We start from the raw sequence: 27,964 nt of genomic DNA, 5'->3' as shown, positions 1-27,964 counted from the left end.
GCTGACGCCGGCAGTTCGACTCGAGAAATGCAGTGGTCTTTATTTCCGCTTTGCTTCAAATTTTATTCTTTCAGTCATTCTTCACTATGCTGGCGCCGTCCAACGCGGTTCAAACTGAAGGCGCGGCACGAAAGAGGAACGTTGAGTTGCGTTTATACGTTTATTTAAAATTTCCACTTCCGTCGGAGGTGACAGGAAAAGAAAAAGAAATAAAAATGGCACAATGTGGCCCCGCGATTATCAAACGCAAATAAATATGTAAAAGTTGAAGAAACATTTTCATAACAGAGGTGAAACACTGTCCGCAAGTCTGCATAACTCGAAACCAGAAATAAAGGGCTCCAATCATTCAGGATCACACAACAAATGAGGGTAGGTCAGGAAAGATCTACTAGTTTCCTACTAGTAGGTAGGAAAGATCTACTAGTGTTCATTAAGAATAATCTAACGCAAATACTGCAACACTAGACTCGCCGTCCCATTAATCCTGCTTCATGGCTCAATAAAGTTTCGTACTACTACAGTCCAGCCCACTTATACCAAGGAACGGAAATCACTTCGTTGTATCCGTTTTTTGCTACATCTGCACATAAAATATGTGCAAATGATAACAGGAAACGAAAATTTGTTCTTTATAGCCGGTACTTCGTTAAAACTGGGTTCTAAATAAACTGGCTATCCTGTACTACCTACCACAAATAGTGTGATTCCGTCTCTTACAGCCAAGGGAAACCCTTCTGCCAGCTGAAATTCAAGCAGACTGACCAGAAAATTGCCGCTGAAAGTACACTAATTCCACCCAAAAGGTTTTATAACATTTAGGGCTTTTCAACAGCTGCAGTAACTCAAACATGACCCCGTTAAATAAACATTTTGTGATTTTGATTGAAGGAACTAAAAATTAAATTGTCGATAATTTTTTTTAAATAACTTGGACAGCACCAACAAACAAAAATGTGAGAAATATGAGTAAAAACCCTAGACCCATAAAAACAGCATGCTTCTTTTTGTCTCAGTGAGATCACACTGTGCATCGAAACACCAACAACATTACGAGCACGCATGTAGGCACATTGCTTCCATAAATAGCATCAAAAACAAATTTTCCGTGCATTAAGAACACTAAATTCTTTAATGTGCTTTGTGAGATACGTATGCGTGATGATGCCATGTGATGACTGAATGAATGAGCAATGTAACACCCATCAGTATGCAACTAGTTAAATGAAAATAGTAACAAGCAGAGAAGTTCACGACAGCAGCTTTACACTTTTGATGCCCAACTCCCATTAGAATTACATAAACATGTTTTATACAATAGTTGTGGTACCACATACAACACCCAAGAGAACACCCAAGAGAACATTTGCACACAAATATAGTTCCAGCACAGCTGTTTAGAAATGTGCTTTTCAACTTCAACTTGTTTGCAATTTTGAATGATAGCAGCCTTCTCAGTAAAAATTTTTACAATGAGGTTTCAATCGACCAGATTTAGGGGAAATCCCCAAGGTGGAGTAAGTTTCTGTGAAGGAAAGTGTGACATCCACCTGAATGCAGCCGTACGGCTACAAAGGAAAGCTATACAGCTTCCTCAGAAACTTCGCAGTTGAAGTAAGGATTCGAACCCTGGACCACCACTTAACCGGAGCAGTCGCTCTACCAACTGAGCTAACCATGAGGCTAGTCGTTTGTAACGCGAGAGCGAATTGATCAACAACTTGAAGTGAGGACAGGTGTTAATCGACCAGATTTAGGGAAAATCCCCAAGGTGGAGTAAGTTTCTGTGAAGGAAAGTGTCACTTTGGAATTTCATCTGGCGTGTTAGACCAGCACAGTTTTTTTGAACGTGCACCAAAATCTCACACATAAGCCTTTTCATATTAAAAATGAAGCAATACAAACAACCAAATGGGCAGGGCTCATACAATCTTTTCAGTAAAAGAACAAGCGGGTACTGCTGCCAATACCAAAAAAAATTTTGGCCTAAACATAAAATACCACTCCTGTACAAGGCCCGAGTTCAGACACAGCAGTAAAATTAAACAAAAACAGAAACATTGTAATCACTAAGACTAACATCAATTTTGGAATCAATGCAATCAAAATCTCTGGGTACAATGCACTAAAATTAAGCACTAAATGTGCTTGCTTTACTATTACCTAGGTTTTCAAACAGTAAAAAGAAATTTGTGACTTTGCTGCCCTGACACTGCTGCAATGCAACTAAGGGGGCCATTAAGTGGTTTTCTACAGAGCTACGGAACACCACGGAACATTTCGACTCTAACAATTTGCTCAAATATGCCCTCAATGCTAATTTAGTTATGAGCAATTAGCCTTCCCCCTACATCAAATCGCAACACCTTTGCTCTCCTGTACCTGCATTCAAGGCGATGTTCCCTCTAACAATCAACTTTGTAAAATGGCAAACATACACCTATTTCATTTCTCTCAACAGCACGCTCTTCCTATTCAGTGTAAAAACACAATGAGCTCCTTCTGTCGTTCCAATTTGTGCCTGGTGGCACTAGTTTTGTGGCATCACAAACCAGTTGACTGAAATGGGGCAGGGGTCTTCATGCAAGCAAATAAAAGAACGACGACCTTGTTGCAAGTTCACAAAAATTTTGAATTTACAGTCCCATGATACGAGGCTACAGCTTGAACTTGAGGTGTGCGACAGTGGAGGGCTCAGAATCAATTTCGGCCACCAGGCATCCGTTAACAGGGGCTCCAACCCTGTTCGCACAAGTGTTCACCTAAAAATACAGCTGCCGGCTAGCTTGCACGCTACTGGCTATGTTTAGGACCATAATCCTTGCCAAAATGAGCTGAAAATAAGGGATACTTGAAAAGCAACCTCCAACACTCGCAACAGCTCTTTACGTTTTGTATGCACCCTGCGGTCTCCCTGCTAAATTAAAAAGACACTAAAATTTAATTTTTTTTTTAAATACTTCAAAGAAACACCCAGACTGTCTGTCAGACCTTAGCGCATTATTTTTTATATCAATCCGTGACAATATATCAATTAACAAATATTTTTGTAGCACCTAGCTCCGACTAAAATATATCCCCCACAGCTAGGTAGCAAATCTATCTCGTTCACGCAAGCTGAAAACGTTAACCACTGTCACCCCAATCCCAATACTGTCAGTTAACGTGTGACCATTTCAAGCTGAATTCCAGCTACACCAGACTGCAAGAGCTTAAAAAATGCATCAGCTTAAAAGAAAACTAAAACACTTGAAGGGGAAAATGAGCTTGTAGCATTTTTTGGTAGGCTCCCCACTAAGGTAGCGCAGTGAAACATTGTCTTTAGCTAAATTCAGCATGAAGATGCCATAAAAACATCGCACTCGTTCTTTGCGCTATTGAAAATGACCAAATTAAAGATACAGTGACCTTGACAAGCTGAAATAAGCAACGTGTGAGCTGCACCTGCACTTGTGACATGCAAGTGAATTTGATGGTGAGCATTTCTGCCTCCTCATGCATGAACTGGCGTCATAAATAGTTAATTACAGTTGTGTGTCAGCCTTGCAGCCAACAAGTCAAGATGAGGAGTAGCACAGACATCAGCAGGCATGCACTGAACTTAATGGTAGTGTTCTGTGAAAGTTCCAGTATAGAGATTTTTTTTTTTTTTTGGATTTCCAAACAGCTGTGCAGGACTTAACAGTATTTACATCAAACCAGAGCTTCAGTGGGCCTCAAAAGTGCAGCCCCAAACTCAAAATAGGAACATCCAGCCCATTCCTCCTTTCTGATCCAAGCACGGAAACAATATTTCCACTTCCACATTAGAAACAGTCCTTCGAAACGCACGATGGCACCATGGGGTGTAGCCACCACTAAAGACTGAACAGGCGCCGCCTCACTCATTAAAAACATCACGTCAACACCAGCTGCACCAAAGGCAGCTTTGTACTTTCTGATATTGGCGACTTCAACTGGCACTTAACTATGGCATGCGACAACCGCCACTGGCACGTGAGCACCTAACACCGTTAAAAATCCATTGACTTCACAAAAGTCAGGCACCTCTAACAGTTAGATAAAAGGCAATGCATTCAGCACCCACTTGCACTGTACGCGTCCACAAAATGTCCCGCTGCGAAGACTACACACTACGACGTTTTTACGACTGGAGCTGGCGGCGAAAGAAACACACTCCCGTCCGATACACCGGACAGATCCAGTTCCAGCGGCTTCAAGTGCGGCTTGGCTGTTGTCGGCTCTTTGGCACTCCAAACAGGACGAAATGCCGGAACTGAGGTCGCCTGTCCTGGCTTGCCGGTGAACAGTCTCTCTGGAGGCGTGGTCCTCGGCCGTGGTTGTGGCAGGCGCTGAAGCGGTGGCGTGGAGGCCTGCCGTGGGGGAATGTTTTCGTCACCGCACGGGGATTGCTCCGGTTGTTGCGGCAGCGACCGTGGTTGCGTGAGAAGGTACTGGTGGTAGCCCAACAAGAGCTGGCGCATCTCACAACTTTTGGCTTTGGCCGCCTGGTCGGTGTAGCTGCAGATGTCCTCTGCGATGTGCAAAGGACGTTGCAAACAGTTTTTTTTTTCCACATGGCCAATACAAGCAAACTGACAGTTAGTCAAAAGCTAGGTGAAAACACACCAAACAGAATGTTGGTGATCTGAAAACTGGCACAGAAGTTTTTACAAAATTAGAGTGCAAGCAAGAAACCGTAATTAGTATTAACGGGACAAATTGTTTTCACTACTTTGGGAACAAAAAATGTAAATTAACTTTTCCCTGACTGGAGTTTATAAAAGGCAGCTTAACCTGCCTTAACCACACACAGGGCCAGCTCTGGTTTTGCATTACCCAAGCTCCGCTCCAATGTACCTTCGGCAAAATTACAAATTGTATGCCTAGAATGACATGACCACCAGGTGGAAGTTGTTCCCCCTACTACATAAAATTCTGAACAATAAAGCTTTCACCACATAAAGACCAAACATCTTTCGTTTTCATTAACACCATTCTGAATTTCATGTCCGAATCTGCACAGCTGAGAAGCTTTCCCACATGGCATCACTGGTAGCGTCATACACGTTCTCCAAAAGATGCATTCCACACTAAAAACCTACTTGAAGATTTAAAAAATCGCCGAATATACCTTCAAACTCTTCAAACTATGAAAAGGAAAATACTCTGTACCACAGAAAATGCACCTAACCGAAACATTGCACTTACTGTAGACCTTGTCCAGGCAGTCCACAAACCATCCGCTCCACTTGTCCATCATATCAATCATGTTCTTCTGCAACATAAAAAGAAATAAAGAGCAAGGGAAACGCTGCCACCTTTCCTTTCTGAAAAATAACAATTCCATTTCTGGAAGTTCGCAAAAAGTTGCCCTTCTGCAGCATGAGTGCTTCTTTGTTTTGACTCCTTCAAGGCACAAATGCTACCCACATGCACTCTGTATTCGTCATGTTTTAATGGCAGTTTACAGTGGCACCCCTCATTTAGGTGCATGTCTATACCGACATTGTGTCTACACACAGCGTTTACCCTGTACCCACGTGTTTTTTGTGTACTCTTGTTATGCTTTTATCCCCATTTCTCTACGTTAAAACTGCAGTACAAAGGCCTATCTCGACTGGGGGCTTCAGCCGAATACTCAACAAAAGTAACCAAATACTGTTCCGAGTAGGGTGTGCTGCTTTTAAAGTGCAGAGCACTTGAGGAGCCTGGCTTGTCATCGTAGCTCATCCGCGGTCACGCTACCTTGCCACCACAGCGGCGTCACGGACCCAAACAAAGGCTTCAAAAAGATACCCACTTGTCCCTCGATTCAGCCTTCCAACCAAGAGTTAAGTGTACTTGAACAAATATATGCACAACAGTTTGAAACTCCTGGAACCGCTGGCACTTGTCATACATGTCCCAATTATTTCGCACAAACAAAGCTGCAGGCACATTTGAGGTAAAATATACGCACTTAACCAGCTATCCCCCGCATTCATTTAGTTAGGAACGCTTGTTGGGCTAGTTTTTTTAAGCAAAAAAAAGTGGCTGCGAAAGAGAAAATATTGAGACATTCAAAATGGCGCCGAAAAGCAGAAACGTGTGCGGTGAAAACAAGCACAAAAAGAATAGAACTCCCACTCGTTGATTGTAAGATTTAACGCGCTGACGCCACACAGGCGATGAGGCACGCCATAGTGGAGGGCTCCGGATTAATTTCGACCACCTGGGGATCTTTAAAGTGCGCCGAACTCTCGAACACGCGGGGGTTTTCGCTTTTCGCCTCTACCAGAAAAGCAGTCGCCGCGGCCGGGAATCGAACCCACGACCTTTTGCTCAACAGCATGACGCCATAGGCACTGAGCCACCACGGCGGGTGAACTCCCACTCGTGCTGTTCCAGGCAGAACAAGAAACAAAAGATAAAGAAAAGGATGTGAGCTGTCCCAGGGGAAGGCACACGAGCACTGCGAAGGCGGGAAAATTGAATTGCATTGAACAGATGTTTGTTCAATTCATCAAGCGAAGAGTGAGACCGAGAGGGGAAGAGCGCGAGGAGTGGTAGCAAAGAGTGGAGAACAGCACCACAGCCACTATGGCGAATCCCTGGTCTGCACTTCAGACAGCTTTCACGTTGAGTGGAACTGCTTTGATTTTTGTCCCAGGCAGCATTCAGATAATGGTTGATTGCACCTAGTATTTAGTTTATCCTCGCTGGTAACCGATGAGCCTACATCTGCAGAACCAGGCAATACTCCAGACCTGGGGGATATGAAAATTGCAATTACAGTCAAATCCCGCTACAACGAAATTGACGGGACGCGCGAAAAATTTCGTTGAAGCGAAAATTCGCTGAGGCGAAATCCGCCCCAACACACCACGGAAAGGCCCGAAAAATAGCCCCGTATGTTTCCGCATCATTGGCAGCAGAAAAAAAAAAAAACAATGTTTAGAAAAAGGAGTGACACGCAATAACGTCATGTTTATGCGGATAACAAACATACCAATGGTTATCTGTGTTCACTGCACGCAAAGAACGCGTTACGGAGGGGGGGTGAAGAAATGCAGGCGCAAAAGGTATTGCTGCACATAAAGGCGTGCCCACCCAGATGATTACTTGCAGATAGCTGCTAGGTGGTTGGAAGCCCCCCTCTCGCTTGTGGCAGGAGCAGTGCCGTTATCTTATCCTCTGATAGGGCACGGCAGCTACTGACCTTGGCAGGCAAGACGCGCGCGCTTGCATTAAACATGACCGCGCGCTCGCGACTATGATAGGATGACTTGGCTTCAAGACCAAACACGCAAACATGATTTTTGCTCTTGGGTATGAAGAATGGTAGCAGGAAAACCGCAAGGGCAGCTGCTCACGAGTCACAACGCATACATGACGGCGCCGCACCAGCAGCGGAGCACATTCGTGCGATTTCAATTGGATACAGATTGGCTGTAGCTCCGGCTTGGCGAACCGGGCCTGTGCCTCATGTAAAGACGGCCAGCCACATCGTTATCACCATCAAACAATGGCGTCCGCCTATGAGTTTTTTTTGTTTTGTTTTGTTTTGGGTGGCGGTGTGGGCGCACCGCGCATGTTTTCAGTGAAACTAAGCGTCCTGAATGTTTAAAAAGTTACAAATAGCTGGCGCTATGCTTATTTTATTGTTATATAATTGTTCAAACCCAGCCCAATTCATCGAAAATTTCGTTGAAGCGAAAGCAAGCCAGACAAATGGTTCGTTGTGGCGAGGACTTTGTTGCATTGACTTCTATGGCTAGCTGACGGGGAATTGGAAATATTTTGTTGAAGCGGACTTCGCTGTAGCGGGATTAGACTGTACACATATAATTACAAATCTGGAAGGGTGCCACACTAAAAGGGAAGCCCCCGCCATTGAACCTGAGGGAAACCGCACACGTTTTGACGTGTACCGCAGATGCGCATTTCGAGAGAACTTGGATCGCTCAAGGTCAAGGAATTAAAATTTCCGGTATGGAAATTGCAATGCGTTTGCAGTGGTCCATCATCCTCGCACAAGCGACCCACATCACCAGAGCTGCGCGTACCTGGGCGCTGCTGCTGTCCCCCTCGCAGGGCTGGATGTGCAGGCGCTGCAGCTGCGCCTGCAGGGTGGCCAGCTTGTCGGCGTGCTGCTTTTCCTGGGCCAGCAGCTGCTCCTTGCACTCGCGGTCCGACTGCTGCAGCTTCCGGTGGAACTTGACCAGCTTCTGCTTCAGCCGCGACTCCCGCTCCGACGCCATGGCCAGCGCCTGCCGCAGCTCCGCGTCCTTCCCTTCCACCTGGGCCTGCAGCTGGGACGCTACCTGTTGAAAAACCGGTTGCACAAAAAGCACCATGTGCTGGTCAGGGGTCAGCCAAATCAGGACCTGGGAAATTGTTTGGTCTAAGCATCATCGGTCGGCCCTCGGCGATTCGGTCTCGGTGGGACAGCTAACATTTGGCTGAGTTAAGCGGAAAGTTGAGTTAATTGAAGTCGAAATGCAGAGCTTTAAGCCCCAATGGAACATGACGTAAAATTCAATTTAACAAGGCCGCCAAACAATAGAGGGTTGATCGCAGCATGATTTGTTGCACGCTGAAAGGGCAATGAAAGTAAGCCTGCTATTGTCACAAGACATGCAAGCCCCATGCTGAGGCAAAAGACCTATGGGAGCTCCACTAAAGAGAACACCTAAAGCATAAAGTGACTGCGTACCTCTTTCAACTGCCCGATTTCCTGGCCTTTCTGACGAATCAGGGCCTCAACTTCCTCGAAATCTTTGTCCACCTGAAAGAAGAAGCATGTTTTTAAAAACGGCAAAGCAGGCTTTATTTGCTATTTGCCTCACAAGTACCCTGTCAAGACTGAACTTTTTTCTTACAGTAGTATGCAAACGTGCTGTGCTAGCACCCTTAATTAACTCAGCTGCCGGTAGCAATCTTGCAATAGTGACCTCAAACAGGCCTCTGGCCAATTCTGGTAAAACCGACCAAAAAAAGACCGGGCCTGTAACAGGAAACACTAACGGCGCAACTCCAGAAAGATGAACACCACACAAGCAATGCTATGGGCAAACATGGTGACGACATGGAAAAGGGCAGCCCGAAAGTGTGTAACTGTGCCACAGTTAAGATTTGTGGCCACAGCAGACCACTTGTACCATCATATTAGCGAACAGGTCAATGAAACTAAAAAATACCTCAGTCATGTAGGCCCAGGGAGTTTGATGTAGCCTGCCAGCAATTTAAAGAACTTTTGTTCAGCAGGTCAATAATAGGGGTGACAAGCTGCACAGCCACTGTTGCCATATATCATCAATTTATGAGAGTAACATAAGTCACAAGCATGTTTTCTTCTATGAGCATGCTCACTGCACAGAAGCAACTACAATAGAGGCCTATAGCTGCCTTGGGCACGATTTCTGCCCTTAAGAACTAAATCCTATAAAAGTAAGATATTCTTTTTACTTGACTCAAGTCTAGTCCAGTTAACTCAAACACAGTCTAGTTGACTCAAACTGCGACTACGACACACTCCTATCCAGCATCAGCTGCACAGACTGGCCCCACATTTCCTTTACCTCACCCCTCCACCCAGGGTTCCGCCTCCCTCTGCTCTCCTTCCCATCCCTTCACGCTCACCGTAGCCGCTTGCCCCGTGCAGCTGTTGTCGATAATTCCAATCATGCGCCGCGCCCATTTTCTGATGAACCACAGCCAGAATGTCCGTCCACGACCAACATTTGTTCCCCATGCTCACTTCCCACCTTTGGGAGTGACGCCTCTTGCTTATTATGTCTTTGGGATCCGGTGCAGCGCTCTCAGTCCCCCTCACCTTGTCGGAGTGATGCTGCCTGCACTGCTCCCTGGCCAGCTGCTCCCTGAGGGCCAGCAGGTCAGCCTGCTTCTCCTGGTCGAACTCGTGCCTCCACCGCTGCCTCTCCCGCTCCAGCTCCTCTCGAAACTTCTTCACCATCTCGCCCTCCCACACGGGCCGTGCTGGGGGGGTGGGGGGGCAAGCAACACCCAGAGTTCACTTGCTTTCTTAGCATCGCTCGCTCTTTGGCGTTACGAAAGGATGCTCTCGGAATGTCGCAGCCATGCCACTATCACATGGGAAGGCTTGCGAAGCCCTCACAATGCGCTCACTTCCCTCTCTCTGCCTTCCACTTCTCTCCCTTCCGTTTCCCATGCCGCCTTCTGGCAATTGCGCGAAATTTTGGCTTTTTCACAAAACCTTCACGTTCAGCTGGTTTCTTCGCACAGGATGCACTTTTAGTTGACTTTCCCACACTGCACTACAGCTGCGCTGAAATCAAATGCACTAAACTTGCACATAATACTCAAGTCTGCACACAACATTTGGGTGCAAGAGCAAATTGCTTTGCCAATGAGCCACATGTCAGCATCACCCAGATTCCAGGATCTTTCCCTCTTTCTATCCCACACCCCCTAATCCTCAATCCCTATGGCAAGTCGAGAAGGAATCCACATAACATTTGTTAAAAATCACTGTTCTAGAGCTTCCATTACAAAATGCCTACAACATAAAAAACTGTAGCAGCCAAAGGCTGAAAACAGAAACGAGAAAAACAATGCAAAAAGAAAGAAAAACAAAAATGACAAAAAATGCCTGCCTCAAAATTAACTGTTTTAAATTCAGCTTTTTCTCTTAGAATTAGGGAGAACACTTTACCCATGGCTCGCTGCAATAGAATCACAGCACCCGTTCCACAAAAAACCAGTCGAGTGATTCTTATACAATCTGGGCAACGAAAAATAAGAAATGCGAGAGACTCTTTCGACTGCAGCCCCGTAGTCTCACTATTATGACAGAAGCAATTTCATCAACACAGCCGCATCAATAGCAAGTTTTCGTGGATGTAAAAACAAAGCTACTGTCCAGAAGCTGAAGCTCATTCTATGTGCATGTCCCCACATCGAGAGAAAAAGAAAAGACGAAAAGAAGCACGGCCTTCGAAGAAGAGCAGATACCGCAATCTCCCACTGGAATGCATAGGCGCACTCACCTTTCTGTAGAACCCCTCTAAATTCGTGATGAAGCTTTTGCTCCACGTCTTGCTTCACATTTTCCTCCCTGGAAGCTAGCTCCTTGACGTGGGCCTCGAGTTGGCGCTTCTCTTCACAGGACCGTACGTAGAGCTCCTTCACATCATTGATGGTCTGCTGCAGCGAGCTGTAATTTGAACTGCAACGAAAAAAATAGCAATAGCAGTGCATCACTGATTTGCCAATGCACATACACATGTTCCACACTGATGTCTGCGTAGGTAAGCAGTGCATAACCAACTAAGGACAGCTCATTACCGCTACATGTCTTTTAAGGTTTTTTTCCCTTTCATTTAAATAGCTTGTGAAACTTTTCACTTACTGTCACACTGGTCAAACACCAGAAGAGTGGAGCACTGTAACAGGTGCACCCTACACCATGGTTCAGTTTTTATACCGAGACACACACTTTTTCTGTTCAAGAATGGTTAATTTAATAAACTTGTTCAAATTAAATAGCCTCATGCATCTTATGCATGCATCACAAGCCGTTCAGAACTTCCTCCAATTAAAATACTTTGACGAATCAACATGTTCATTTGAATGATCCACGAACTAGATTCGAAGTGAGCTTGAAATGTTCTATGGCATATCCGCTTTCACATGCATAGCTAACTAGGTGGATAAACGGTGAGTCCACCGTGATAAAAAGGGACACCATTTCGGAATTTTCATCCATTTTCACAAACAGTGCTGCCACGCTAGAGGCGAGGCCTGACAGCTTATTGGCTTTTGCAGCAGGCACTAAACTTTCACTCATTAAAAAAAAAAAATGACATTGCAAAACCTAGTGTCAAAAAACAAAAAAGAGAAAAACCATAAAAATAGATTTTCGCGGTAATGTTTTTAACTGAAAAACTAGCAACACTGTAGCGCTTCTCTTGTAGTACAAAACTAGAATTTAGCGCGTGCACAAGTTTACTGCAAGAATAAAATGCAAAAAAAGAATGAAGCTGGAAAAAAGGTGCTTATAAAAGAAGCACACGTGCTTCTAAAAGCATCTTAGCAGGGCTTGCAAAAGTGAGCCTTCCAAGGGCATCCTACTCACTTGAGGTCCTGTATTCTCGCCTCGTACTCCCGTGTTATCTGCTCTTTCTCGCGCTCCGACAAGGACAAGAGTTCCTCCCTCAGCCTCTTCATGGCCCCATGGTGCATCTCCAAGATGGAGTTCTTGCACCTGAGGAGTCACAGCACACAAAGAGCAACGCATTTTTCAGGCCACCAGTCTCTGCCTGTACGCAAAATAACACACAAGGCAAACTCAGGCCCAACTAAGCCCAGCACCACCAGCACTAGCACTTGTTGAAGCATTGCACTTGTTCAATATGTGGGTGCAAGCAGACTTTGTTAAAGTACAAGCTCGCTAATTCGAACCCGAAGGGGACCATAAAATTGTTCGAATTAAGCGGAGTTCGAATTAGCAGGTGGACGCTAGAACGAATGGACATCGTGCCATACTGCGCGGGCACAACACAATCAAGCCACCTCTGGATTCGTTATCGCGAATTAGGCGCTAGTACCACACGTTTTTGGCAAGTGATTTCGTGAATAATGTTAGTGGAGCTCGAACAGCGAACAAAATCAATTGATCTAATGTTGAAATAATGACACTGTTGATGCTTGAAAACACGTTTATTTACGTGACAGGGTCGAGTTGATCAAAATTAAAAGTAATCGCTCGATTACTTCTGCTTTGAGCCCACTCCTGGGCCGACTTCTTTGCCCAGGAGCGATGGAAACCAGGGGATCCCAGTTCGAATTAGCTGTTCTGGATACCGACGCGTTCGAATTATCGGCAGTTTTCCCCCATTGAAATATACAGGACTGTGCTGGGACCAGGGCGTCAGTTCGAATTAACTGTAAGTTCGAATTAACGAGCTTTTACTGTATACATTTTTTTAGAAGGAGTACTGACACGAAATCTCAAAGCTGAGATGACTAATTAAAAGGCGTCCTTTGTATATATAAATGTCTCCGAGAAAGTTTCAACAGTAACCGGTCAGTATAACATACTTTAAATTCATGTTAATCTGTGCGCGCGCATGACAAAGCTCAGAACGGATACCCTTTAGCGATCCACACCAGCATGACGCCACCTGCTACTCATGGCCCCACACTGCCAATGTGGGGGCCCCCGTGACGTGGCCAATGCGCGGGCTACGGTTGGCGTGCGCTGCTCCGGAGTGTGTATCACACATCACTGGTTTTGGGACTGACGCATGGAGATGGTAAAGACCACGACCGGTCTATAGATGGTATTGTCTGGGCACGCATGCGTCCACATTGGCAGTGGTGCGATGAGAATGGTAACGTCACGAGCGCCCTCCTGTCATGGCGGCCGCCGCGGTGTTGGTTTCGTCTAAACCGGAATTGACACGAATAAACGAGGTTGTAAATAATTATTTACATTGCAACCAACCGTATAATGTGCCATTCTATGATTAGTGGTCTGGTAGGCACCCATAACAGTGAAAAAAAAAAAAAAAACGTAACACGAAAATTTTGTGTCAGTATACTTCTTCAAGAGAAGCATTCATTGGTCACTTCACCCTCTTCATGGTATCTGGCTGGCTGGCCATGCGACTACCTAGCCCCCAAAGCCCAGCCATCACCGCCTTGCCGGTGAAGGGCGCACCCGAGCACATAAGGTGCTATTACAGTGAAGCAAACTTAAGTGCTAATGCAACGCCTGCGCCCACTACTCACACGACAGAATTTCCTCCCTACAAGGATACAACATGTATCCTTACCAGGGGATGCCCAAAATAAAGACGAGGCAGTTGAGCCTTGTTAGGGCGAAATCGCTCGCTCACGTGTCAATGGCCTGTGCCTTGTCCTCCGCACAGGACCTGATGACCATCTCCTTTTCCAGCAACAGCTGTTTTTCCTGGAACTTCAGACGCTCGTAGGCTGCCTCTGTCTGGCACAGCTTGTTCTCCAGGGTCTGTGAAAAAGAAAATCAGACAAGGTCCTCAGCATGCAGCAAGCAACGGCTACTTTCTCCTTTCTCTTTTCTCCGCGCCCTCACCTGAACTTGCCTCGTCAGCTCGTCCTTCAGGTCTTGGAACTGGGACTCCGTCTCCGAGCCATCCCTGCCCTGAAGCTTCTCCTGCAGCCTGGCCACTTCATTCTATAAAAAGGATGCGTTGGAACTGAGTGAGCCAGCCACACGTGCCTCAGCCAGTAGCGGATGCAGAGTGATAATTTCAGAGAAGTGGGGGCACGAATTTTAATGTTAGTTCAAAAGGTGATTAATTAAGCAGATCTGTCCTCCCCTACATTGCGTCGGCCACTGGTGTCAGCCCATCTCATTAGTCACTTGCTTTTACCTCACTCGCATATCATTGCATTTTCAAGCTTGTCTGACCAATTTTGGCACAAATACATCAATTTTTTAAGAAGCCCTATCAGCAGTGTAGATCAAGGCAGCCTTTTCCTTATGAAAGACCTTGTCGCTTAGTACCGGTGAGAATATTAATAAAACTAAGCTTAAAATGACTACAAATAAAGCTTCGCAAAACATGGTCAACAAGACTGAGAACATAGGCAATCTAAGGAGAGAGGGAAAGCAAAGATTCACTAAAGCAACTTGGCCCTGTCGAGCTAATCAAATGCGGTCGACTTTATTTGTATTAAGGGCATACAAGGTCTCTAGTATACGAATACAGTGAATTGATGCATATTTCTGTTCATTATGCACTATGTGAAGCTGGCAAAGAAACAGCCACCAAAAAAATACAGCACTAAGAGGAGTGATGCAGGCCATTTTTTATTTCTGGGGATTCCCAGATCAGCAAAGTTTCTGCTGCCAGAAAGTCCTCCTCAGCCTTGCCAGACTCTTGTGACATGGGAGAGAAATTAACTCCACAACTACTTGTTAGTCTCTGAGCGAAAAGGGGTTTTCCATCACCATGCAAACAACAAGAAAACTGTGAAGGGTTCAATACTTGCGGTAAAACAAAAGCATATTAATTTGCCTTTTCAATGTCTCCCGAGAAACTTTTTTTTTCCAAACAATCCTTTGTTTTTGCTAACATCACAGCATAGCCTTCAAAATAAGAACAAGTCACAGTTTTGTGAAAACAAGCACACGAAGAAGACAAACCTCGGTCATCTCCAGCTTCCTCCGGAGCTCGCCAAGGTCTCGGTCGGCCAGCGAGAGGCTGTCCCTGGCCCTGAGCACCTCGGACCGAAGGTGCCCCACTTCCCGCTGGCACAAGTGCACTTTCGATTCGGGGTCCTCATGTGCTGATCTGGTGGATGACCTGGCTGCCAGGCTGTCATCACTGTGAAAAACGATGAGCGGGGAATGTGCGGTGCCCACTTGAACTTACCCAGAAGGAATAAAACAGGTCTTAAATACAAAAAAAAAATTTTTAAGGAGGTAAAATCTACCAATTTTTTTTTTGCCGGCAGGAAAAGAACACTCCGATCGTCATACGTGCCAGCCACACTAGTGAGTTTAGAATTGATTTCGGTCCCCTTGATATTTTTATTCCATCTTGACTGTTGGGCATTTTAGCGCGCGCACGTGCATGAGGGTTTTAATTTCTGGTGCTACAACCAATAACCAAAGTTAGGGCTACATACCCTGCGATGAAACACTTTCCCTCTTGTTGCACTTCCACGGTAATTTCAACAAAGCAATAAAGCTCCGCTAAGCTCCTCATAAAGTAAAGTAATCAAGCTCAAATAAGTTCGTTATCAAACAAAAAAAATTATGGCCAACATTCACCCCAATGCGATACAATCTAACGTACAGAAGTCTGAGCACAATAATTCTCCTAGGACAATACTTCACGCAGCACGTCCTAAAGCTGCCACTTTAAAGTGAGAAACAGAATTCCAGATCTAGGCATGTGCCATGCACGCATATGTGTGAAAATGTGTGAAAATCTGAAAAGGAAGAGCATCAATGAAAAATGGAAAGAGAAAAATTAAAGTTGACTATGCAAGCAAAAGCCCCTTTCTTTAAGAGAAAGATAGTTAAAATGCGAAGCTTATTCGACCGTTTCGGATAGACATTGGCTTCATAACACAAGGAACCTAAGATCGATTCCAACCACGGATAAAGTGTTTTTTTCTTGAGGTGCTTGACGTGCCTTTGCTTATCATCATCATCCTGATTTTGTGAAACCCATAGTGTAAGTTGCTTTCCTGCAGTGGGATTTGGCAGTACATTGGATGCCATCAATTAGGCATAGAAAGCTCTTCCTTAAAAAGCACATGCATGCCCAAATGCAAATCAATGCCTGCAGAAAGCCTGCTTACCTTTTAGACAATTCAGGGTTACGGGCCGCCAGGCTGGCCTTGGGCATTATTAGCAGCCGGTACAGGTCATCAACTCCTTCCTGAGACAACGGTGCGACGACATCAGTCGCCTGCTCGCAATGCAAAGGGTGTGCAACGGGGACACAAAGAACCGACCTCTAGCCGCTTCAATTTCTGCCTCTCCTTGCCCCGCTCCTCCTGAAGAAGCTGGAACTGCTGCAGCAGCTGCCTCGAATCTGCAGACGTGCCTAAAACCGAAACAAATGAAATTAAAAAAAAAAAGAAGCTCTCTTATAAACCTGAAGGAGAGTACGCCTTTACTTCAGGAAAAGAAGACCGCCGAAGTAAAGTTGCCCACACAAAGAACGAGTTGAGCAGCAATAGTAAGACTTACTGTTTTCTAGGAACTGGTGGCACTGTTTCTGGCTGTTCGTCAGGGACTGCGTGAGCTGGTTGATGGTGTCAGCCTTCTCCAGAAGCCTCGCTTCAAACTGCCGTTCCCGCTCCTCAAAGCGGGCTTTACATAACTGCATTTCTTCAGCCTGCGGGCACAAGCAGAGCTCAAAATTATCGCAAGGAAACTTAGTTCATGGTTGTTATCGGCTCTGCTTTCATTCTGGCAGGAACTGATACTACAACACGCCTAAATGTCTCTGATCTGTTCAATGCCACCCTGTGAATTCGCTAGTGTGTCATCATAGCCAACGACACCAGATTATGCAATGAAGGTAATGAAAGGAAATGTTATTCCTTAACCTAATCTTGCCACGAAAAATGCGTGCTTATCAGCTGAAACGCGCCAAACAAACTGATCTGACACGTTTACAGCCCCCTTGAGTATGGCTTTGAAACTATAATCTACGGTGCTACATGTTGATACAGAAGGGAGTGATGCGAGCACCAGATCAACACAATGCACAAGAACAACGTTCCGCCATTCCCAAAGTTCATCTCACATAATGAACATGCACCTGTGTTTGAGGGTCATGGGCACTTCTCAATGACCCTAGAACATTAGCATCCAGTGTTGACAACCTTGCTAGATTGGTATAACTTAACCAGGCTACACTAACATTGCAGTAACAGTAATGTAACTCTACGGTGATGGCAAAATACCTGAAACAGTGAACATGCACCAATGTTTGAAAGTGAAAGACTTTCATCAATGGACCTGCAAGCATTTGTGTCCAAACCTCATTGGACAGCACCTGCCACGGTGGCTCAGTGGCTAAGGCGTTGTGCTGTTGAGCACGAGGATGCGGGTTCGATACCCAGCCGCAGTGGCCGCTTTCCTGATGGAGGTGAAAAGTGAAAACGACCATGTGTGCAAGATTTCGGCGCACGTTAAAGATCCCCGGATGGTCAAAATTGATCCGGCGCCCACGCGCCTCATCACCTGCGTTGCGTCGGCGCATTAAACCCTACAATGAATCCATCAAGTCACTGGACGGCACTGTTCCCAGTGTGACTGCCGGTGAATCACCTTTGCGGCCAGGCTCCTGGTGAGCTGGTCGATCTTCTCGTGCAGGCCGTACAGCTCGTCCTGGTGCTTGAGCTTCTGCGTCTGCAGCAGCTGCTCGTAGTCGCGCTTGAGCCGCACCAGGCTGCTCGAACCACTCAGCTCCGATATCTGCTCCTGCAGCATCTTGATGGTGGCCTCTGCCACCCGCATCTTCTGCACATTCTGCGCATGGTGGGGGGACACAAACAGAAAACAGCTCAGCACCACACAGTTCTTGCACCACAAGGAATTGGGAAAGACGGGGTACAGCTACCGCCATCTACCCACCCCGCTCCCTTCTTCCTTTTTTTTTTTTTGCTACTAAGCGGGCAGTTTTTGTGCCCCTTGCACCCCACTGTGCAAGGCCGTGGAAATAATCGGTAGGTGCATCGATAATTTATTACGCACACAAATCCCCATCATTATACGAGGAAAAGAACGATCTGCGTCTGCTTAGCTTGTTCCTCAACGCGGAGCTCAGTGCTAGCTAGCCCCAATCACCCACATTTGCTGCAGGAGCAGATTAAACATGCAACCTCCACATGTCATGTCTACTGCGTGCGAATGCTCAGCAGCCATTGTATTGGTAATGCTATCGCTCCCACAGAGATCACATAAGCAGCACCGACTGTTAAAATACTACGCCCCATATGCAGTAAAATAAAACTAATTTTTTCCCACGTTTACACATTACACAACAAGGATATTGTGGTGTCACCAAAGGCCAAGGCACAGGTGTAAGAGGCCACTAGAAGCTACTGTTTACATGCAAGCGCTGAAGAATGTGAGGAATAAGATGCATTTTTTTTTTTACAGCGGAGAGCCGCTGCACTTTCTACCGCCTTTTATTTACACATAGCACCTTTCGCGTAAGGCACATACAATCACAATATATATACACACCCACCTTCTACTCCCGCTTCCCCCACTTGACGTAGAGTCTTCCTGCCACAAAAAAGGCTACCTCCTCCTCCTCCTAAATTTTAATGACCATTAGACAGTTTGCATCTAGTATTTTGTGACCCAGCAAAGCCTGTATACAGCGCACAAAGAAGCCTGCTATTTGCTGTAGCGCGTTTACAATTTCAGGTGTGTGATCAAGTTATTCTTCCACGCATCTTTCTTTCAATCAGCTAAACTGACCTAAACGGTGCTAAACTGAAGAGCACAGACATGAACAACATGATCAGCTATAGCTGAAACATTTTAATAAGTTCACAAAAATTTTCGCGACAATTCAGAAACCAACCTCATCTCCGGACTTGGCCTCAGCTTCCAGCTGGCTCTGAAGCGTGACCAGCTTGACTGAGAGTTCAGCATTTTCGCTCGTCTTGCTTGCAAGGGCTTGACTGGCTTCATTGTAATTTTCCAGATATCGCTGTACACTGGCTGCAAGAAAACAAAAAGAAAATGAAAATGAGAATCAGAGCAGTGTGCAAAACAACAAATTAGCAATGTACTAATATGCAATCTGCATAGCAGCCTGTTTGATATGGAATGTGCAAGCATGAATACAATCAATCCTTCAAATAAAAAAGACAAATACATTGGTACCCCAACGAAAAACAATTTTTTTTTTCTGGTAAACTGGGCGCAATACATACAAAACTTCACTGCACTGCTTGTTAGCTTTGAAAGTAGCAAAGAGTTTTAAAACATTCACCCTATGGAGTAAGACTGCCTTAATTCCATGTTTTGTGGATTGCTTTACTGCGTTGTTCGTAGTCGGGACAAACCAACTCTGCTTGAAAGCAGACATGCGCACCAATACACTAGAACCAGTTTCACACAATTTCCTGGTTAGTACAACTCTCAATTGTGAGCACTAAAAATTCCCCGTAGTACGTTTTCCTGGATAGTACGTTTCTCCCCCATGTTTTTTTTTAAACATATCAACGACGTTCTACTGTACCCCACTGTACACAAATAAGGAATACCTTTTATTGTAGTATTTTAAAAAAATGTGAGGCTGTTTAAAAGCGCAGGTGCTCTTGAGCCACAATGAATCAGAAAGAGGAAAAAATCACTACAACACATACTGGAATTTTCCCATTAGAGGCTCTTATATTTTGGTTCTCATTAGTTGTACACGGCGTGGTGCTATTTTCTGTTAGATATGCACAGTTGCGTATAGTGCTGTTTTAACCTTTTTGTCGCCTTTCCTTCATTTTTACTTTTAACGTAGCCTACGTGCACATTTCAGTTGTTTGCATTCCGTTGGATTATAATTTCACCCTGCTTGTAATTTGCCCAGCTTTTATATAGAGGTTGTCTCATCATTTATCGCACAGATCTGTCTCTTTTCTTCTTCACTGCTAATGTCCAAAGATAGGCACCAAAGACCAACCCGTCGGTCACTGGTTATCAGAGTAGAATTATCACTGTGGATAGACTGCAACCTGTGACAGGCCAACACTACCATTATTCATTCTGAGCCTGAGCATTTGTAGTGCCTCGGAATATCTCGCCAGAACCAAATACTATTCGCACATACTGAATACTCAGCTTTCAAACCTGAATACAAGTAGAACAACAAGAACTGTCTGATCGGCGTTCAAAGTGTACAATGCTCGCACACCACCCGTGCACCGTACAAACCTTGGAGGGAGGCCACCTGATCCTGCAGAGAGCACACCTCCGCCCTCGAGGACTCCTTCAGGTTTTCCAGGTCAAGCTGGAGCCTCTCCACTTCCCTCGTCCGTGCCTTGTACAACACCTGGAGCTGGATGTACTCATCTGCAAAGGATGAGGCAAAGGAGTGCGCAAGAAATGAAACAAGGGGCTTGTCTGCGAAAGACACATCACCCCCAACCACAAGCTAACTGCGGAGTGGCCTGAGAGTGCATGAATTAATGTGGATTACTGCAACCACATCCCACTAACTTTGGCCCCGACCATGCATAAGGTTATACACAGATGCTACAACCGCGTTCCATGAAAATCTGCGCTAGACTGCACACAGTGGGACCTGCAATTTCACAGAAAAGAAAAAGGAAATTGGAACAAGGAGGTTCAAGACACCCTCAGTCTTGTGAAAATAAAAAATTGGCTGGCAATTACGATACTCCCTAATGCGAAATTTGGGCGCAGCTGTTAAGCTGTTTTGATTGTGCAAAATATGTTGAGGCAAAGGAGTTTCAGACAGACATAATTGCATGGTTACCGAAAATTTGTATTTGCAGCGGCAGACGAAGCACAAGCACGGGTTCCCTCGCACAATGTACAGCCCTGACTCTGGATTCTAGCGTCGGCGGTGCACAGCCTCCGCTCGGGCAGCTCGTTTAGCTGCAGCGGCTGACGAAGCACACGACCGGTTGCCTCACTGGCAGTTGAGCACTCACTCCTGATAGCTGCAGTGCGCTGACGCTGCACTCACTCATGGGTTTTCTTGACGGCAGCGATGGCGAGCCTCTGCGTCGGCGGCGCGAAGTGCGTCTCAGGAAGGGACCGCAACTCACGTCTTTGGAAGTGAACGCACATCATCGTCACATGCACGCCCCCCTCACATTTTTGCCAAGTGTCGCGCAGACAAGTGTCTTGTGCGGGCACAGCATACTGCCCACACCTCCCCGTACAGTCGGAGAAGCATCCCGCGCCACCACGGTGAATAAACACCAGAAAGATAAAAAAAAACATACACAGGACGACTGCTAGCATTCGCCCTGTGTTTTTCCTCCTTTGCTTTTTTTCACTCGTTGGTCTTCCCATTGTTCGTTCAGTTACACTGCCATCACCGCCACGAAACTCCCGATGCGGCCGCCAAAGGCTGCGCCTAAAAAGAGCAAGGCAGTCACCCCAACCCCTTTTTTTCCTAGATACTAGTTGAATTGAGTGCCAAACAGGACATCATGCGATGTACTTCATTCTTTCACCAAAACTAGTTCCCACCAACTAGTTCCCAGAAATACAGTACCCACCCATTTCCTCGAGTGACTTGGCCTGAAGAGGGGATGGCTGAAGGCCACCGTGAGCGACAGCCAGGTTTTGACGAACTGGGCCATTGCTCCCACCGTTGAACTCATCCCCAATGCCCTGGCCATGGAGACCGTGACCTCCAAGTGCAAGGCCGTTGGTGTAGCTCTGGGTGTACCCGTCGTGCTGCTGGCCACTGCTGGGCATATTTTGGTGACCGGGCACGACATAGTCTGGAGAAGGGAACGCCTGCCTCATGTAACCCTGCAACAAAACGGTGCACTGGTCAATGCCCACGGCTCTTTACGGAGAAGTCTGAGAAATGCCACATTGGCCCGAGATGTACAGATAATTGTTGAGGTGTCATTGCCCTTCACCCCAGCAACCACCTGAAATCCAAAAGGCCTGTCTGATTTGCCTCTGCTTACTGAGGTGACCTCCCTGACACATATGATAGAAAACAATGAAAAATGGGCAAAATAATTCAATATGGTGCGGTACAGTAGAAACGATGAGTCTGCATAGCAGGTGTCAAACACAAGAAAGCAGAGCATGATTGTACATGGGGCCCAAGACTGCACCAGGGTAGAAAAATTAATGGAAGAAAAAAAAAAAAAACTAAACATGACTGCTCCTTCTTTTCACCGTGCACATGCTAGACAATTTTCTTAAATCTTGCTTTGGTTTATTTCATTGTACAATGTATACTGTGATGACTGACATCCCCAGGCCAGGCCAGGCACCGGCCAGGCACAGGTGCGCGCGTCCATGTTCTGAGGTGCGGCCACTGCATCTCGACCGGTGCCACAGAGAAGGTGTCCCGTCACATTTTCCAGGCCTCAACACGCTCCAGCAATGCATTCGAGGTCTGCATGCAGTGCTTCACCAAGGTCACCCTGGCACAGTGTCGAGTCGACTGAAACATGAGCGCATTGTCACCTCGTTTTCCCTTTGAACTTTTGGTCAGACTTGTGGCTTTTCGTGTTGCGTGTGTGTAGTCCATTTGACTGTAATTTGTTTCGCTAGTTTCCTTTTGTTAGTGTGTTTTTCCGCGTGTGAATATATCTACCGCTGTTTTCTGAAATCTTAACGAGCCATGGCGTCATCTGTTTCTTCATCCTCCTCGGCGGGTCACACACCCGCCTGTTGACACGCGGCCTCACATATACATGCATCCACTGGTTTTAACCTCAACCTTTTGCATAATGCCCCAAAGAACCTGTTTCCAAATAAATCAATGAGGCAAGGTGCATTTAAAAATCCCTTTGTGCCTCCCTGAGAGTTAAGGCAACATATGGTACCTGGAGCTTAGTTTATGTTAAGACATGGCACTGCCCTGGAACTTGTGAGCAGTGGTAATGACCCCTAGCATAGGCCTGGCCCGATATAGGCCCAGAAAATTCCACCTCACCTGCCCTTCTGTAATCGGGGTGGATGTTGCGCCTCCATATCCAATGAGCCCGGGAGGTTTGAAATACCTGAAAGTAAATAATACTTAATAATGGACCGAGGGAGACCAATTACTACATCTCGCTCTTTACGAGCTCTAACGGAGTGATCAACAATGAACCAAAAATGCAGTCTTTCAGAAAGGACACAATAAAAACATTTACTCCACCCCCCATAACTTTTTCTAGGCATGTTATCAACATTAATCGATAGAATTAGTAATACAGCAGTTAAATGTGTCACTTATACACGCATAAAACTCATACAAAACTACGAATTCTCACTCAAATAAAGATACAGTATGGAAAAGATTTAAAGCACCTTTGGAGGTACTGTTGCCAAGAAGTACCTCAATTAAAGTTGAATCCAAACTCAATGGTCGACTGACAAATGTTTATTAAAAATAGAAATTTAGCATTAATGAACTTCATGTGCCCTAATGCCTGCTGTAACAATCATTCCGATATTGTCTGTTGCAAGTGAATATACATTACAACTGGCACCTTCGAAAGTGATCTGCTTGAACATAAGATGTTCATAAGATGCCACGGTTTTGTAGCATCCAGCTTACCAGAGCGACATCAACATTATCACTGGCCGAACAAAGCTTGTACTTTGCTTTCAACGGGCCTACATTTATGGCTTTCACACACAATCCTAGTTGTGGATTGCTGTACTTAATTCTGTGAGATAACTACTTTCCTCAGAAACAATTTTCGCATGTCCGACTTCAAATTCATTATAACGATGTGCTTTTGGGACTGTACAAGCAAGTGAAGCGAAGACACGAAATGAGGTCAAAACAAGAGCCACTCTCTTCCGCTTCAGCAGCATCGCTGCATCTCTCCCAAACATCTTACTTCTCCTCAGAATTAATGTTAGCCCGGAAAGTAAGTAAAGAGCTCACTGATCAGCAGAAAGGTCTTCGTCGTAGTCATCGGACAGTCCCTCCAGGTCGTCGAACCCATTGGCAACTGCCTGTTGAAGCTATGACATCAAAACACATTGGTCAGAATTTACCATTATAGCCTGCTGCACATGAAACGTAAGAGGCAAAAGAAAAGTTATACAAGGCCTACGGAATAAGCCATTAAAAGCAACCCTTAAAAATTAGATCACAATATTTAAAATTCTAGGCGAATGCCACTGATGCACACTGTGCACAGCATGGTGAAGTGAAGGTGACTTGGGAAGGTGAAGTCACTGTAATAACCGTGCCACACGTACACGAAAAATGATAATGCTTAATGCCTTAAGTTCTAATGCCATTAATTCGCTGCTACACGCAAAAATCTAATGCCATTCGTTCTAATGTCATTTTTGGCTTAAGGAGTCCGAGTTCTGCACAACTCATTCACCTTCGCGAACGCCTTAAATCTGCCTACTCTTGAACGTGATGAGCACCAAATGAAGCCAACGAAACTCTTAGCACCAGAGTGTCGATGCGAAAATGTAGCTGAACTTAATAAAAACAAGACGATTTTTTTGTGCACAGCTGGCGGCGAAGTTTTGAAGAAGATGAAGTTCACTAGAACAGCGGCAAAAGGAAAAACATCGCATTACTCTTCGGGTTTAATTTTTCAGATTTGGCTACCGCTGACAGGCGACGGCAGCTGCTGAAGCCACTTTTAGAAACACTTCACACCATTTTTAAGACACCTGCATTTCTCATAGCGTTTTCTTTCACAAAAAACAGTTTTAACTCTTGTAAGAGATTTTTCTCCGCTTTAAAGATTTTGAAAATATGAGTGAATTTCTCTGTTTGGTCATGATCGCCATCATGCCTAACACATTTAATGCCTTTGTGTTTTCGTGTGTACCATGGCCCACCCAATTAATGACATTCGTTATCTTAAGGCCTTAAACACTTAATGTCATTTTTCGTGCACGTGTGGCACGGGTATAACTTACGACTTTATCAGGTGACATTTGTCAATTGATGAAAACTTAACTACTGCTCAATCCCCACTCAAGTGACCCGCCCCCAACCCCAAGACAGGTGCCAATTTATCGTGCTGAGTTGTGAGCTGTGGAAGGTTTACTTTGCCACTTAGTAAGAACTTTCTGCGTATCAACTACAATTTGATATACCGGGAAACCTTCATAAACTGGTATCACTGTGACACCTTAGACTGCTGTGCAATGTGCAATAAGGCACCCAGCAACTTTGTGAGCCCTTGCGATTAACGACAAATTTCCAGCAGTCATGCTGAAGGAATTTTCCTCGTTCTTAATCTGTTTCGCAAGTCGATCAGTTCATCTGTTTAACGTGTCATCTCAGACCAGCTTTATCAGCGGTGAAATTTTACACGTAGCTTTTGCGAGGCAACTCAAATTCAGCTGAAAGAAGTTTGCTTTAGGTAAGCGAACTGTATTGAATGTACTGAATCATGCAAGGATTCTATGGGTGTATCTAGAGCAGCCAACTGGTTTCTTGAGAAAGATTTTGTGAAAGGTAATGCCCCTGCTACACTGGTGTCCAAATGTCACGAACTGAATGTCATTTGACCCACACAGGGGGCTTCAAATGCCATTCAGAATCCGCCGTGCTCCACTACAATTTCGATGGAATTTGAAAGCTTTAACAATCACTTACCGTGCTGCGTGGCACTGCTGCTGTCGAGTTCTGTTTTCATGCAATAATGCAACAATCAAATTTAGCAGCAGTCTTTGGCAGTAAAATGATACCACATTATAAACAACGTAAGCTTTGACACTGTTTTTGCTTAATTCTGAATCACAATCGAAGTTTTTTGTGCTATCCGGCCACACTGGTTTGTCGCTTGCTCGCACTAATGCTGAGTATGGAGTTATTACATCTTGATATTATGATTTGAGTGAACAAGAAGTAAAAAAAGTCCCACAATTAAGAATATTTTTTTGTTTATGCTGACTTGCAATGCTGTGCGCGAGAGTACTAGAAATGGCATTTGAGAGCCACAAATGTCTCTCTGGGTGCTCATTGGGCTCAAATGTCATCTGAGCCAAATGACATTTCAAAACCCAGTGAGGCAGCACAACTTCGCATGTAATCCCATTCGGACACTAGTGTAGCAGGGGTATTACCTTTCACAAAATCTTTCAAGAAACCAGTTGGCTGCTTCTAGATACACTCACAGAATCCTTACACGATTCAGTATATTCAATACATACACGATTCAACACATTAATAATATTAAAGTTTTGCACGATTCAATACATCTCACTCCCTTGCTGGTTTCATACCACCACTGTAAAACTGTTACTGACATCCTGAAAGAAAAAAAAAGAGCTTGAATTCATCACCCACAGTTTAACTGCCTTCATGTATCATTTTTGCAACAAGTTTACCATCTAACAACAAAAAATAATTAAACAAGCATATGGTTGATTCTCACTGCTTGAACCTTGAAGAACTAACAATGGCATGTGTTCACTGCAGTGTCTTTAAGAGAGGAATTGCGTGGGTGAGAGCAGGGGGCAAATATCTGCGACCCCCCCTCCCCCCATTTGCCTCATCCCGATACTTGGAAGAATAAAAATAAAATAACTACCTCTTCGGCTTTTTTTCTCACTTCTGCCGATGCCTCATCGTCTTCCTCGTGATCCCGGGCAATGTCGAACTTGAGATCTCCAGCGGCGTCAAGCAAGCTCATCCCTGGCTCCACTGGGAACGATCAAGACATGGGTCAAAGCAACGGGGTTCGCGCAACAAAATAACACGCACAAACAGCATACACACAGATTTTCTTTTTAAATTTCGCCGCGTTTCTGCCATGCCTCACGGTTTGACGGGAGATGAAGCCGTCACTAGTGCATGTTCCATACCGAGTACAGGCAAAGCTTTGCAGTCAAGTAATCGCTTTCCCAGTTCTGAAATTGATTCCGATTTTAAAGAAGTGTTTTCACGAGACCGCACGCAGAAAACGGTTCCCAGGCTGCAGTGATGATCGGTTGCCTTTTCCCAAGCAGATGCAAACTTTCCCCCGGGAATGTGTCTTCACTGCGCAACAACTAAGCGCTGCAAACGTGCCCCATATGTTTCGTGGGCTTCATAAACCGAGGTGCCTATTGTAGCCAACGAATACAAAAAAAAGTCGGCCAATCGCGATAACCACGAGCGAAAATTAGTGTTACAAAGCGGAGAGAAGGGTGAACTAACAGTTGACTGGCACTCGCGTGCAACTCACCGCGAAAGCTACGCGAGCCCGCGCTTTGCAGAACGCGATATGCCGTACTGCTTTCTGCTTTCTTGTATTAACAGCATGCAAAGTGTACCAGCAATTGCCGTGCGTGTTCGCCAGAATGTATTTTGTTCACAAATTCAGCTGCGAAAACGATCGGCTCAAGTGAAAAGAACGCTCACTTGCGGCAGCCGGTCAGCCCGATGGCGGGCGAAAGACGTCAGCCCACAGGTGTACGGTCTGGAACAGCATGAGCCATCTGTACCGAGCACAAACGGGGTCGGCCCGGTAAGGAAAAAAAATTAAACACCGATCGGGAACAGGCGCTCCGCCAGCAGTCATTACACAGTAAACAAAAACCTGAACCGGGGCGCTCGCGCGAAACAAAACACACGTTCAAGAGTTTGAAGTCATCGGCATCTGCGTGAGCGTTGCGTAATTGTGAGTTCTTCTGCCAGAATGTGAACCAAGGTTTCATTCAATACAACGCTTTTACTGTAAATTTAAGCTATTTTTATTACGTTATTTTTTTATATCATTTGTAATATTTGCAGTAATTTTGCTTATTTATAGTCACGGCAGGTAGCGCACTCAAGCGGCTTTTTTGGGGGGGTTC

General features: G+C 45.3%; 1 protein-coding gene across 1 annotated transcript; it reads right to left on the bottom strand.

The window, feature by feature from the left end:
• Positions 1-141: 141 nt before the first annotated feature.
• On the bottom strand, positions 142-27,788 carry LOC144178812 (centrosomal protein of 152 kDa-like). The gene is made up of 21 exons (XM_077706935.1): positions 27,531-27,788; positions 26,719-26,831; positions 24,093-24,172; positions 23,148-23,214; positions 21,742-22,000; positions 20,423-20,560; positions 19,074-19,213; positions 17,807-18,007; positions 16,718-16,865; positions 16,480-16,571; positions 16,324-16,403; positions 15,158-15,338; positions 14,081-14,182; positions 13,866-13,996; positions 12,101-12,229; positions 11,013-11,191; positions 9,818-9,981; positions 8,699-8,770; positions 8,049-8,306; positions 5,212-5,278; positions 142-4,534 (listed from the first exon to the last, which is right to left on the bottom strand). Coding segments are annotated over exons 1-21 (3,003 nt in total). The 5' UTR covers positions 27,532-27,788; the 3' UTR covers positions 142-4,133.
• Between the last annotated feature and the right edge of the window lie 176 nt (positions 27,789-27,964).

The sequence above is a fragment of the Haemaphysalis longicornis genome, unplaced genomic scaffold, assembly GCF_048455015.1.
Source record: "Haemaphysalis longicornis isolate Haplotype H1 unplaced genomic scaffold, Haemaphysalis longicornis Haplotype H1 scaffold_4, whole genome shotgun sequence".
NCBI classification, from domain to species: Eukaryota; Metazoa; Arthropoda; class Arachnida; order Ixodida; family Ixodidae; genus Haemaphysalis; species Haemaphysalis longicornis.
This window is presented reverse-complemented; position numbering and strand designations above follow the sequence as displayed.

What these genes read in the sequence shown, in the direction of transcription:
- LOC144178812 (XM_077706935.1), bottom strand. An exon ending in GAAGACCTTTCTGCTGATCA is followed by an intron (nt 23,215 to 24,092) that starts GTGAGCTCTTTA and finishes ATTTACTTTCAG; the next exon opens with GTATTTCAAACCTCCCGGGC. An exon ending in AAGGCACAGGCCATTGACAC is followed by an intron (nt 12,230 to 13,865) that starts GTGAGCGAGCGA and finishes GTGACTCCTCAG; the next exon opens with GTGCAAGAACTCCATCTTGG.